At 35.8% G+C, this 15499-nt stretch overlaps 1 protein-coding gene across 1 annotated transcript in view; it reads right to left on the bottom strand.

Annotated features, from left to right (window-relative positions):
* Window positions 1–9545, bottom strand: part of LOC128985465 (uncharacterized) — a 46872-nt gene extending 37327 nt beyond the window's left edge. The window contains exons 1-2 of the mRNA XM_054404959.1: window positions 9451–9545; window positions 1060–1222 (exon numbers count right to left, since the gene is read on the bottom strand). Coding sequence (XP_054260934.1) covers window positions 1060–1169 — 110 coding nt within the window. The 5' untranslated portion in view covers window positions 1170–1222; window positions 9451–9545. The remainder of the gene's footprint in view (window positions 1–1059; window positions 1223–9450) is intronic.
* Window positions 9546–15499: the final 5954 nt, after the last annotated feature.

The raw sequence follows: 15499 nt of genomic DNA, 5'->3' as shown, positions 1-15499 counted from the left end.
CGGGAGAAGTTCTTGATTTTGCCACGGTCGTGGGTGTCGATGATGATATCCCCGTGATTTCATCTCATGGGAGGTGTTCACGATTTTGCCACGGTCGCAAGTGTTGATGATGATGTCCCCATGATTTCGGCTTACAGAAGATTTTACAAATTTGCCGCGGCCGTCGATGACGATGTCCCCATGATTTTGGCTCAAGAAAGATGTTCACGATGATGTCCTCATGATGATGGCCCACGGGAGACGTTTACGATTTTGCCGCGGTAGCGGGTGTCAATGATTTCAGCTCACGAGAGATGTTCACAATTATGCTGCGGTGGCGGGTGACGATGATGATGTCTTAATGATCGCGGCCGCCGTGAGATTTTCTTGATTTTGCTGTGGTCATAGGTGTGGATGATAATATCTCCGTGATTGCAGATCTTGGGAGATGTTCACGATTTTGTAAGTGCGACTGCGGGGAATTTCCACCACAGGGGTGGGGGCCGCTCGAGTAATTTGTCCTAGGGTCGTAGGTTCCCTAAATCCGGCACTAAGTCAGGATTTGCTGTGGTCATAGGTGTCTATGATAATATCTCTGTGATTGCAGACCTTGGGAGATGTTCACGATTTTGTAAATGCGACTGCGGGGAATTTCCACCACAGGGGTGGGGGCCGCTCGAGTAATTTGTCCTAGGCCCGTAGGTTCCATAAATCCGGCACTAAGTCAGGATCACTTATTTAAAGACCAAGGATCAGGAACAGGTGGGCACAGTTTTTAACCATCAAAAAGCTACTGACTATTCTCACGATTGAGCGACCTTTTGATTGTAAGGCGAGCACTATAACCACTCAGAGCTATTCAACCATGGTATCGGTATAAAAAACCTACGTATTAATATTGCCCAATGCATCTAAAACCCGATAATAAATTAAAGTAGCATGGTAAGTCAGTAGGTATCTGTGACCGCGCCACTCATCCTATCTCCATTCATACTTGGCTTAAATACCTATCTTTGTATGGTCGCCATTTCAATTAAAAGAATTAAAATTGTCAGTAATCATAGTTCTAACTTAACTTACCTATCTTCTTGGAGGGGATCCGTAATGTCATCAAATACTTCACGTGTTTCTTCCTTTATTTTAACACCATTGTTGTCTTGCACTATCTCACTTATTGTAGCACATTCCATTGTACCATCTGGTGTTCAAAAGCTTGACTTGTGGATTGTTTGTACCAGATTTGCTAAAATGTTTAAATTAATTAATTGATTTCATAGCCAGTACCACTTTTAAAACTCTGTTCGTATTTCAGTAGCAAAACCAATTGATTTATTTTATTGATCAGTAAACTTTAAGCCCAAGTTAACTTTGTTTGTCAGTAGATTTTGCATAAGTTAATCTTTGAAAATTTTGGAGTCATTTACTCCAAATTGTGAAATGCCATCGGTCATGAAAGCATATAATAATTTTGTTTTCATTGCAAACTGACTACCATGACAAAAAAGGTCTGTCCCTCTATTTGACGTCCTGACCATAATGACAAAATTTGCAGCTTTGTGGCAATCCTGGCAGCGATAACATCGATTATATATATTATATATGTAGGGGCCAAAAACACCATCCGTTCAAATTCATATTTATTTATATATATACATATTGAATTTGAACGGATGGTGTTTTTGTCCTCTAGGGACCTGAAAACAAAAAATTAAATCGGTCCGGGTCCATGTCTTACCATGAGTACTACAGTAATAGCTTATTCCCAATATATATATGAAATTCGCTAAAATGTAAAGTTATACTTATATATTTTACCTACGACAGTTTTTTAGATTAGCCGTTTCAGTTGTTCTTAAAATTGAAAAGTTTCTTATAACAACATTATTTACTTTCATAACAGCATAGTTTTACCATATAGATATAACATAGGCCAACTCCCTTAGTAGATTTGCCATCCTTATGGAACAGCTGAAGCCAATTTTATTATTAGTTCTGTAGGTCCAACTGTTGAGGTAGTCATACTTGGGAATAACGAATAGAAATTCTACCGAATAGTGCTATTCGTTCGTTTTTTTTTGGCTAACTTCTATTTTATTCGTTAGTTTTTAAAAAGAGCTGGAAATAACTTCTACTTAGTTAGTTTAATAGACAACGAATAGATAATATATTCGCTAGTTTTAAATCGTTAGCTTTTCTGGTCAGGCAAAAGTATTTCCAGTGTGCGTTATTTATTTTACGTGTTCAGTGAGGGTTGCGTGTTGCGTGCGTACGTGAGAAGGTCAGCGCCCTTGTGACAAACGCGGGGGGTGGGGAAAGGGAAAGTCAAAGTCCAGCCGCTTTGGTATGCAGCGGACCCGGGGGGCGAGCCAATGGCAGCCAATAACAATACCCCAAACACCTAAGGGTGGGAAGGGGGAATGTTTGTTTGGCGATTGATATGTATGTACTGTAATCTCAAGTGTCAAAACAATGTCTTCACTTCAGTCGATGTTCAATATCTGACCGTGACAGGTGTTAATTTTTTGTTAGTTTCTTAGTTGTCTTGTCGTTATATATATTTTAGTGATAGTTAAATATTTTACATACATAAGTTATTAAGGTGAACAGTTTTAATCAGGTAGGAGTATATTAATAATATTTGTTTGCAATGGCGGGAGAGTGTGATATCAAGTGACCAATCTTAAGTGACCTATTTCAAAAGTTGAAAAAATGAAAAGGGTGGAAACGCGTTAAAATGTTTATTGTGTTTGTACCCAAAACAAAAATAATTAAAGCATCTGTCACAAGTGCTTTGAGGTAAGTGGAGAAAAAGTATGATGGTCTCGTTTTTAACTTGAAGTGGAATAGGTCTATATATTTTTTAATGAATATAATTTGTATTTTTTAGTACAGTTATGGTGTATTTCTCTAGGTTTTTCCCATGCTCTTTTAAACTTTATCTCGCCACAAATAAGTCACTTTTAAATTTAGTAGTAAACTATACTTTTATCACACTGGAAAAACTACTTCATCAGACTTTAAAAAATTATCTGATATTTCCTAATCCATTGATTGCTGTCCATTAATTGTTGTACAATAAATTTTTTTGTAAAATTCAGCTAATTGAACATCAACAAACTGTGTTTTTACCTAACCGGGAACTTCAGTTGTAACTTATGTTTGTGTATCGAAAGTAATGTTTATGTCAGGAAAGGTGAGATGATCACTACCTATTTGTTTTTGTCTTTTGAACTATTGAAAACAGAGTGATGACAAGTTTTTGTATCACCTTTGTCGGGGAAATAAATATGTGCACTCGAGTTTGAGCCTAAATATATCTGAGATGAATTATCCGATTTTGTTGAAACAAAAATTAAATATAAGCTGGTTTAAATACATTTTACGTGGTGTGAATTAAAAAATTTCCATTTACCAGAAAAATTTATAAAGTTGAAAGATCCTAAAAAGTACCGGTTTTTAAGAAACTCTGCACTAACACTGAAGTTAAAAATTTATTTGTAAACAAACCACTGAGCCAATCTTTCTGAAATTTTTATGGCTTATTTTTAGGTTCATTGTTAACATTTCCATGCATTTTAAAAATTTTATTCACAATAGTTTTTTTGCTGCTGTTAGTTTTTAAAACTTATGCTAACATCGTTAATAAGACACTGAAAATTTTGTCCAATATACCATCGTGTTTGCCGTGACACAAGAAATAACACCAATATGACAGATTTTATGATGCGAACAAAGGTGGTTTTTAAACAGATTTATATTTGTAGACAAAAATTTCTCCTGTGACTGGCAGCGGGCCGCCTGTTGTTTGTACAATTTTTTCCAGCCGGGCGGGAGCGCGTGCGAATCTGCGACGTTGCCGATGTGTACCTGGCTACCACACTGACATTGCTTCAGTATTCACTCACGGCAAACTAATGTGTAAATCATTATTTAGTTATAACTTTACTAACAAAATATTCACTAGTCATGAAACAAAATACATTATAATAAGATAACTACAAATATATATATCTACAAATTAAATACCCCCGCCGCAGCAAACCTGCAGACTTGGCGAATTTCCATCTGCCTGATTGGATTTAAACTAAAATGTCTCCTTAAAAATATCACATTTATTCCCTATTTAAACAGAATTACTTTAATGAGTACTTAGGTTTGCTGCAACAGGGAGGGTAAAAAAGTTATTTTAATGTAAAATATTAAAAGGTACTGTGGTTTGGTAAGAAATTAATGTAATTTTCCAAATTTGATCAAAATATGTTCATAAACAAGCAAACTACAACAGTTGACTTATTCTCCATAAGAATAACATGGGAATTTTAAAATTACAATTTTTGTAATTTTCTCCGTAACAATTAGGCGCATAATAACGCTTCAATATACTAAATTATTTGTTTTTTTAACCCTAGCAGTGGCCAACCATCGTCTGGTGACGGTATGACGTTGATGCTTAGAATGGCCAATGTCGTCTGGTGACGGTATGGGCCGAAATTTTTTTAACGGTAAAAAAAACACTTACAACCAACTCAGATGAGAATAATATATATACCATTCGAAAGATCACATTCTGAACTTTCATTTGATTACATAAAACAAACCCTGTAGCAGGTATATAACAATGTCACGACGATTAGAAATCAAATGAAATTTTGGCGCGGTACGACTTTTGCAGCCGACACTTGGGAACTGGCAAAACACGTCTTGTTTGGCATTACCCTGCTCCGGTAATTTTCGTCTTGGGATGTTGCGGGTGGTACCACTGGATAGCCATTGATTTTATCTTCATTGTGGTAGTGATATTTATAACTAAATATTGATTGCACAATCGGTACGATTTTATGAAAACAGCTGTTTTCGAAATTTCTAACAAATGGCCAACAGTCGTCTGGTGACAGTATGGAAAATACGAATTATATACAGTGAAAGTTATTATTACTAGTCATATAGTATATCATTTTGAAGAGGAAGAAATTTAGATTCAGAGAGTGGCAGCCCTGCACTCAGGGTTATTTCTGTATGCTCGCATGTAGACGACGAAGTGAGTCATTACTGCTACAGTCTGTCAGCTGTCTTGTATTGCCATTGTTTGTTTGTGTTGTTGCGATTTATTACTAAATATGTTATTAGTTCGTAGTGTTAGTGTTAGTGAAGTGTTGTGTGTGTGTATAACAGTAATCTTCATGCATAAATATTACTGAATTGTGTGAAATAGTGTTCATAAAAGGTTGTATTTTGTTAGCATCATGTCCTAAAATGACAATTCTGACATTCAGAGATTGTTGTACCTATATAATGATTTACCCAAGGTGTTATACATTTTTATAAAGGTAAATGAATACACTAAAACATGTTTATAATGGTTTGGGGGTAAAAAATTTTGTAAAAAAGTTATAGCCTATACTAAATAGGCCTACTACTGTATTTTGTTAGCATCATGTCCTAAAATGACGTTTCTGACATTCAGAGATTGTTGTAGGCCTACCTATATAATGATATACCCAAGGTGTTATACATTTGTATAAAGGTAAATAAATACACTACAACATGTTTATATTGGTTTGGGTGTAAAAAATTTGGTAAAAAAATTATATAGGCTAGGCTACTAAATACTGTACACTCCATTTTCTCGAAATACGCAAAAAATTCAAAACGTTCTCAAATTGATACATAGCCTAATCATAGGTGAAAATAACTTTTTACCATCATACTTATGACTTTTTTGGATTCCTTATTTCATTAGCTTTACAAATATGTAGGCTACATATCATCAGCCTACATAATGTTTCACAACACAAGCAAACACTGTAGGCTATAGTTTACACTTATTTGCGGTTTTGCGGTTATTGTATTATCATGTCCCTATTACGTACCTACAAAAAAATATTTCTAACATGTTATACATTTTTATGTAGGTAATTGAATACACTACAAGATTATTATGTTGGTTTGAAGTAAAAAAATTTGGTACAAAAGTTGTATACTAAGTACTGTGAATTTTTTTTCTCGAGAAATCGCTAAAATATAAAAACATTATTTTATATACGTATGTTTATAGGTAAAAAGTTATTTTTACCATAAACTTTATGACATTTTTTGATTCCTTACTTCATTAGCTTTACAAACATGTATATATCGTTATTAGTATACACATATATTATAGAACTTTTTACAACATAAACTAACACTGTACGGTTTTCAATTTTTTCGGTTGTCCGTTTGTCATTATATTTCGCCCCAAAAACTTATAAAAAAAAATATTTTCCTAACATGTTATATATTTCTATGTAGGGAATTAGATTGTCTACAAAATGTATATAATGAATTTCCCATAAAAAAATCCGTAGAAAAAAAATACCGAGGCCGCTTTTGAAATTTCAAAAAAAAAAATTCAATTTTTTTTATTTTTTTCACTTTACCGATAAAATACACTATCTAATTCATTATGATATTACTATTTCTAGATTCTCCTGTTCTTTCCGAACAAAATGAATATGAGGTTGGCTAGGTTTACTTGTACGGTTGAATTTTTACGAATTTTCAAAAAAAGGTCTGCAAAGTCGCCAAAATGGGTTGGCCATTCCCCACTTCTAACATTGGCCACTCCTAGGGTTAAGCTCTCTACAAAATGGTTTAAACAGAAATTGTGAAATTTTATGTTTTAAGGGTCAAAAATGAGAAAAACCTATTTTTACCCCATAAAACCCCCCATAAACCCCCGTTCCCATAGTCCGATCATGCTGGTTCACGAACTCATTCAAGTTTATCCCGCCTTACACCTTCAAACCTAATTTTATAAAAATCGGACAAAAATTACTCAAGTTCAAACAATTGTGTATAGGTTATATATATAAATTTGAACGAATGGTGTTTTTGGCCTCTGGGGACATCAAAATGAAAAAGTAAATCGGTTCCGGGCTTAGGTCTTACCATGAGACCTACGGTAATAGCTACTTCCCTATAGGAAAATTCGCTAAAAACACCTTTGTTCACTGCGAACGCCTGTTCAGAGCGGCAAGCCTAGTCATCACTAACAGAGTAACAGACGAGGAAGAATCAGCGACACCAATTTTGAAAAACAACTTCTTAAAGTTTAATAGGCATTTAAAGTAAATTTTGTTGTAGTAATGAATGTTTTAACATTACATGTTTAATGTAAAATGTGACGATGTTTAATTAATATTTAATTCAAACACAATAATTAGTAACCAAGATGTGTCATTATTTCATTTTCATTACATATGAAATCATTCAAACAACCGTCCAACAAACAGCTATCTTCTACAAATGTTGAAAACTAACTTTATTTTCTATCAGTTAGTTTTTCAACTAACTAATAACTTCTAAGTATCAGTTGCTTTTTAAACTAACTTCCATCAGTTACTTTTTATGGGACTAACTTCAAACTTCTAACTAGATAGAAATTTTGACTAACTTTCCCAACTATGGAGGTAGTGTTTTGTTTACAATTTTTTTCTTGTTATTTCAGTCACCTCATTTAACTAAATAAAACGATATAGTCATAAACAATAACTGGTCTCCTAGTTATATAACCAAATAGTAGGCTAAAGCACAAATCATGAAAATAACCCTAAAATAATAGAAACAAAATTTTGTCTACCCCAGCAATCAGTGTGGACGTAGGCTACATGAATTAGACACAAAAAACGAGCTTCAAAATTTGCGATGGGATGAGGAGTCTACTTGTGTTGCTTATTCTATGGTTTTACTCATAACAACACGGATAACGGACCAAGGATTGAGATAGAAGAAGTAAAATTGTAATGATTCGAACTTCAACTGATCAGCTGTTGGCCAATCACTCCAAACTCGCCGATGCTCATACCTTAAATTTTCTACTCGTGTTGATAACACTATCTTTAGACAATCGTTGTATAAACTACTAGTTTCTTTGATAAGCATATTTCATCAGAAAACAGTACACGCTGGAAGTTCTTTGTGTGAAATTGGCATAGGCCTAACCCTTTTAATCTCTTATAACCTTTTCATTTTTAGAGAACAATAGCCTATTTACTTAGGTAAGTATTGTAAAAAAGGGTTTCCTTTGAAATGTAGCCTATATTATGTAATTTATAAATCATTTATCATGTTTTTTATATTGACCATAAAAATATGCGTTAACCCTCCAAGTGTCCATAGTTTAGGCCTTAATGTCCACCTATTTTTGGCGCATTTGCAAGGTTTTATTAAAACGGATCTGAGAAGCTTAAAACAATGTTAATTCTAATGTTCTATATACCATTTTGTTTGGAAAATCATGGGCTTCAATATTATATATAAAACATAAGGAACATTAAAAAAAAAAAATTTTTTTAGGTAAAAAAAATATAATTTTGAAAATTTTCAAAAAAAAAATAAGTTCGCGCTCAATGAAATTGTATAAATTATAGGCCTATAAATATTTGAAAATAGCCACTTTGTTCTAAATTTTATGAGGATTACAAATATATAATAATATAAGGAAGTAGATTTGCAAATAAATAAGTTATGGGCAAAAAACAGATTTCAGTACATAGCGTTTAGCTAAGAATGCATAGCCTAACCATAGCTAGGAATCTGGCTGATAATTTACATCAATATCACTACCTACTTCTTCAGGATCATCAACCAGCACTTCAAAACCACTTAAATCTTCTTATAATGCAACACGTATATCACTACTTTTGATTTTTAACACTAAAACAATGATAAACGTAATAAAACACATCAGTCATCGGTCGGAGGGTAACCTAGCTGTTTACAAATACACGCACGTCAGCTGTCTGCTACATATTACGATCGGCTCAGATAACGTACAGCGCTGAGACAGACCTCTGGAGAAAGCTTAGAATGGAAAGAACGATACCTAACTCGATCCAGTTCAATCCGATTCAGTCAGTTATAGAGCCTTCGCCGTAAACGATGTCTGCTTGTCGAAAAATCGACAAGTAACACTACACAAAGTGTGCTGCTTGTCGAATTTTCGTCAAGTAACACTGGGAGGGTTAATATTATGAGATTTTTTGGTACAAACTATAAATAATGTTATTTGACCTCTAGGCTTGATTCCAAAATGTAAAACCCACTAAATTGTCCAGTAGGCCCTATCATAAAAACTAAATTGTAAAATAGATGGACAAGCCTAGTTAGGCCTAGGGTATTAATTAATGCTAACTTAGGCCTAGCTTCATTTTGAAAGTGAATCTAGGCTACAACAAATGCCTGTTTCTTTTTTAAGATGCGTTATGACCCAATAAAGCCTTACTACTATACTTCACTCATTTAGTCACAGATGCAAGATTATTTTATTCCATAAAATTAACTTAAGTAGGCCTAGGCCTAGGTAAAATATGAAAGAACTCATCTGGCCTAGTTTATAAGCAGCCTAAACACGGCCATTAAAGTTAGTTATAGGTTTTTTTGAGAAAAGTATCTTGAAGATTATAAAGAAATAATACTAATGACACCACAAACCGAATTATTCCTCAATCCTCGTGTAAGTGATAGTACCAAGAAAACCTCATCGCTTTCTAGGGCTATCTAGACCAGCTTCCAACAACAGAACAGCCATCTTCTTATAAATAAATAAAATAACAAAACAATTAACAAACATGGAATAAAAAAATTACGGTACTCAGGTACTGTCTGCTAGTACATGAACTTGGGAGAGTGACATGTAACTGTTTCAGCCCAATCTATCATGCGTGGGGTCTCATACCTTATAATGTCATAGCTTATAATCGTGAATTTGTTCCATAGCTCATAATGTTGAAAATGTGGCATAGCTTATAATCAGTTATAAGCTATGCCACACTTTCACGAAAAATTATAAGCTATGCCACAATTTCTCTAAAACGTTATAAGGTATGAAACGTTTTCAGTTTCACAACTTATAATGGTCAAATAGTGGCGCAGCTTATAATTCCAATTATGTTATAGGGTGAGTGCACTAGTGAATGACCACCCCCCAGTGAATGACCGATTTGTATAAAAAAACATGTTTTTCCAAATCTATCACAAACAGTTTTAAAAGTAACTTTGAGGTCTTATTAATGTACACTCTTTGACTTATTAAAAAAGAAAGTGTCAAATATCCTTTTGTAACATAAACAAAATTAGATGTTTCAAAGCAGTTCATTATTAAGCTTCCCACTATGGCGTCTCACACAAACATGGTTGGTTGTAATTTATCATGGTTCCTTAATTATTGATTGGAACTGTAATATATTACATGTAATTTACAGTTAACATGTTAAGGTATAATTCTGTACTCATTTAAAAATCAAAATCCTAACCAATCGTATATTTAAACAGCCGGTCAATTACTGGTTAACAAATTAGGGTATAACCAGTATGAATGACCGTTTCGTTCATTAACTGGATTTGAGTCAATTTTCTTTATTAATTTTCTTTATTTTTATTGATAACAATGTTTTCTGATGGAGTAAGAGATTGCTAGGAAACACAAGATCTCATCAAAAATTATGTGGATACACTATAACCAAAGTTTGAATGCGAGTTAAATCTTACGGTCATTTCCTAGATAAAAAGTGATCTTTCACTAGAACCTATATTTTAACAACCCTAATATCGTTATTTTTCACTACATGGTTTACAGCTTAGATGCGGAAATCTTGAACGGGGGTAATTCGGTGAAAAGGAGGAGTTTTAATAAATTTTAAAATTGTTATATAATATGCGGTCATTCACTGGTGCGATGATTTATGTGCAAAAAATTGTATTTTCCGATACTTTTTTAACATAATGCATTAAGTTGTATCATCAGGAAGTAGAGGGAAATATGGGCAATTAATACATTTTAACGATTACGTACAATATAGCTTAGTAGTATATTTTCCCATGTCGTTTACAAGTAGAAAGTCAACCTTAAACGGTCATTCACTGGTGCTCTCACCCCTATAGCTTATAATCCTGATTTTTAGTCATAGCTTATAATTCTGATTTTGTGGTATAGCTTAAAATTGAGGAGAATGTTGCATTGTGTGTTTGAACGGCATCAGCTGCTCGCTTCAGTCAGGTCTACCATATATTTTAAGGTAGGATGCAATAATTATTGTAATGTGTAATTATTGTATTGTAACTATGATATGATATGGTATTTTATAACATAAACATTTATTTAAATAGTATACACGGTTTTTACGAGAAATGGCAACAATGACATGCTACCGGTATATGACAATAAAAATGCAAGAAATATTTATATACACAAGAAGTTAAAAGATATGAAAATTAAGTGACGGCTGACGGAACCGTCGTGTACACGAACACAGCTATCGGCTAGGGAGAAATTCCTTACCCCCACTTCTCCTCCACAGTACATTCCCGTACAGTCAGTTAAATCTAAAAGTGGCCTCACTATTAAAACTACATTACAAACCAAATTAAACTATAGGGATGAAGCCATTTTAACGCATATAAACTAGGTGGCGTTCGCAGAGGCATCCACAAAATTGAGCGGAGTCATCAAGGGTTCATATTATATTGTTTTTGTCATACTGCAGTAAAAACAGTCGTCATTGGTGCATGATTTGCGGGTCTAAAGTAGCATTTTTACTCTTTAGGGAATAAAATTCGTTTTTAGCCCCTATGGAGTAAAACTCAGCTGTTGTCAACTCATTTGTAAACTTCTATTGTAAACTATTGAATACGTATCGCAATATGTAACGATTCGTGCTTCATAATCATTTTAACCTACAGTCTACAGTCTCTTCCCATAGCATTTTAGCATTGCAGATACATTAATCCATTCCCACACTTAACACTGCTCACCTTTACTACTTCCTTCACCATTTCCTACGCCATAGACCTGTTTCCTTCCCTTCAAGTATTAGAATTGACTATATATTGGTATATTGACTATATAATGGTATTAGATACATTTATCTAACTGCCCAAACGGTTCCCCCACTCTCCACTGCCAGCCTTTAAAACTTCCTTCACCACTTCCTACGTCGTGGGGCCTGTTTCCTTCTCTTCTCTTAGCATTTTAGGATTGAAGATACATGAATCTAACTGCCACAGACGGTTCTCACATTATGCTCATAATTTACTACTTCCTAAGCTACTTCCTACATCGTGGGCCTGTTTTCATCACTTTCCATAGCATTTTAGTATTTTAGATACGTTAATATAATTGCCACAAACATTGCCCACACTTCACACCGCTAGCCTTTACTACTTCTTTCACCATTTTCTATGTCTTGGGCATGCTTCCATCCCTTCTCATTGCATTTCAGCATTGCAGATACATTAATCTAACTGCTACAAAGGGTTCCCAGTTCCCACACTCCACATTGCTCAATTTACTACTTCCTTCACCTCTTCTTACGTCGCGGGCCTGTTTCTCTCTATTCCCATAGAATTTTAAGATTGTAGATACCTTAATCTAAATGTCATAAACAGTTCCCACACTCCGAAAAGCTCGCCTTGACTACTTCCTCCACCACTTCCTACGTCTAGGACCTGTTTCCCTCCCTACACTTAGCATTATTGGATTGTAAATACCTTAATCTATTGGTTATAAACATATCCCACACTCTGAACAACATTTCCTTTACTACTTCCTTCGCAACTTCCTACGTCACCGACCTGATTCCCTCCCTTTCCATAGCATTTTAGGATTGCATATACCTTAATCTAATCGTCATAAACAGTTCCCTCACTCCGGACAGCTCGCATTTACTGCTTCCTTCACCACCTCCTACGTCACGGACCTGTTTCCCTCCCATTCCATAGCATTTTAGGATTGCAGATACCTTAATCTAATCGTCATAAACAGTTGCCAAACTCCAAAAAACTCGCCTTTACTACTTCCTTCGTCACTTCCTACGTCACAGACCTGTTTACCTCCCTTCCAATAGCATTTTAGGTTTGTAGATACCTTAATCTAATCGCCATAAACAGTTTCCACACTCCGGATAGCTCGCCTTTACTACTTCCTTCACCAATTCCTACGTCGCGGACCTGTTTCCTTCCCTTCCAATAGCATTTTAGGTTTGTAGATACCTTAATCTAATGGTCATAAACAGATCCATCACTCCGGACAACTCGCCTTTACTACTTCCTTCACCAATTCCTACGTCGCGGACCCCTTTTCCTCCCTTCCCATAGAATTTTAGGAATGCCTTTAATATTACCTTTATCTAATCGTTATAAACAGTCCCCACACTCTGGACAGCTCGCCTTGACTACTTCCTTTACCACTTCATACGTCGCGGACCTGTTTTCCTCCCTTCCCATAGCATTTTAGGATTGCAGGTATCTTAATCTAATCGTCATAAACAGTTTTCACACTCCGGACAGCTCGCCTTGACTACTTCATTCATCACTTCCTACGTCGCGGACCTGTTTCCTTCCCTTCCAATAGCATTTTAGGATTGCAGATACCTTAATATAATCGTCATAAACAGTTCCACACTCCCTACAGCTCGCCTTGACTATTTCCATCACCAATTCCTAAGTCGCGGACCCCTTTTCCTCCCTTCCCATAGAATTTTAGGAATGCCTTTAATATTACCTTTATCTAATCGTTATAAACAGTCCCCACACTCTGGACAGCTCGCCTTGACTACTTCATTCATCACTTCCTACGTCGCGGACCTGTTTTCCACCCTTCCCATAGCATTTTAGGATTGCAAATACCTTTATCTAAGGGTCATAAACATATTCTATATCCGAACAGCTCGCCTTTACTACATCCTTCACCACTTCCTACGTCGCGGACCTGTTTTCCACCCTTCCCATAGCATTTTAGGATTGCAAATACCTTTATCTAAGGGTCATAAACAGATTCTATATCCCGAACAGCTCGCCTTTACTACTTCCTTCACCACTTCCTACGTCGCGGACCTGTTTCCTTCCCCTCCAATAGCATTTTAGGATTGCAGATACCTTAATATAATCGTCATAAACAGTTCCACACTCCCTACAGCTCGCCTTGACTATTTCCTTCACCAATTCCTACGTCGTGGACCCCTTTTCCTCACTTCCCATAGAATTTTAGGAATGCCTTTAATATTACCTTTATCTAATCGTTATAAACAGTCCCCACACTCGGGACAGCTCGCCTTGACTACTTCCTTTACCACTTCCTACATCGCGGACCAGTTTTCCTCCCTTCCTATAACATTTTAGGAATGCAGATACCTAAATCTAATCGTCATAAACAGTTTCCACACTCCAGACTGCTCTCCTTTACTACTTCCTTCACCAATTCCTACGTCTCGGACCCCTTTTCCTCCATTTCCATTGAATTTTAGGAATGCCTTTAATATTACCTTTATCTAATCGTCATAAACAGATCCAACACTCCAGACAACTCGCCTTTACTACTTCCTTCACCACTTCCTACATCACGGACCTGTTTTCTCCCTTCTCATAGCATTTTAAGTTTGTAGATACCTTAATCTAATCGTCATAAACAGTTTCCACACTCCCGACAGCTCGCCTTGACTACTTCATTCATCACTTCCTACGTCGCGGACCTGTTTCCACCCTTCCCATAACATTTTAGGATTGCAGGTACCTTTATCTAAGGGTCATAAACAGATTCTATATCCCGAACAGCTCGCCTTTACTACTTCCTTCACCACTTCCTACGTCGCGGACCTGTTTCCTTCCCTTCCAATAGCATTTTAGGATTGCAGATACCTTAATATAATCGTCATAAACAGTTCCACACTCCCTACAGCTCGCCTTGACTATTTCCTTCACCAATTCCTACGTCGCGGACCCCTTTTCCTCCCTTCCCATAGAATTTTAGGAATGCCTTTAATATTACCTTTATCTAATCGTTATAAACAGTCCCCACACTCTGGACAGCTCGCCTTGACTACTTCCTTTACCACTTCCTACGTCGCGGACCAGTTTTCCTCCCTTCCTATAAAATTTTAGGAATGCAGATACCTAAATCTAATCGTCATAAACAGTTTCCACACTCCAGACTGCTCTCCTTTACTACTTCCTTAATATAATCGTCATAAACAGTTCCACACTCCCTACAGCTCGCCTTGACTATTTCCTTCACCAATTCCTACGTCGCGGACCCCTTTTCCTCCCTTCCCATAGAATTTTAGGAATGCCTTTAATATTACCTTTATCTAATCGTTATAAACAGTCCCCACACTCGGGACAGCTCGCCTTGACTACTTCCTTTTCCACTTCCTACATCGCGGACCAGTTTTCCTCCCTTCCTATAAAATTTTAGGAATGCAGATACCTAAATCTAATCGTCATAAACAGTTTCCACACTCCAGACTGCTCTCCTTTACTACTTCCTTCTTCACCACTTCCTACGTCACGGACCTCAAGCTAGTGTCGTCATTTGATTATATTTATGATCCATACCGTTCCGGTTCTAATAACTGTGGATTAATGCTATCAGCTATTTCTTTATCTACTGCATTCAAAAGTCAACAGCTGATCATATGTTTTTGTTTATGTGTCAAATACTACTTCCATAAGGATTACATTGAAACTTTGAGACCCAGTTTTTTTTTTT

The sequence above is a fragment of the Macrosteles quadrilineatus genome, unplaced genomic scaffold (genome assembly GCF_028750875.1).
Source record: "Macrosteles quadrilineatus isolate MER2022 unplaced genomic scaffold, UCM_ALF_1.0 Scaffold_2__2_contigs__length_208266976, whole genome shotgun sequence".
NCBI classification, from domain to species: Eukaryota; Metazoa; Arthropoda; class Insecta; order Hemiptera; family Cicadellidae; genus Macrosteles; species Macrosteles quadrilineatus.
This window is presented reverse-complemented; position numbering and strand designations above follow the sequence as displayed.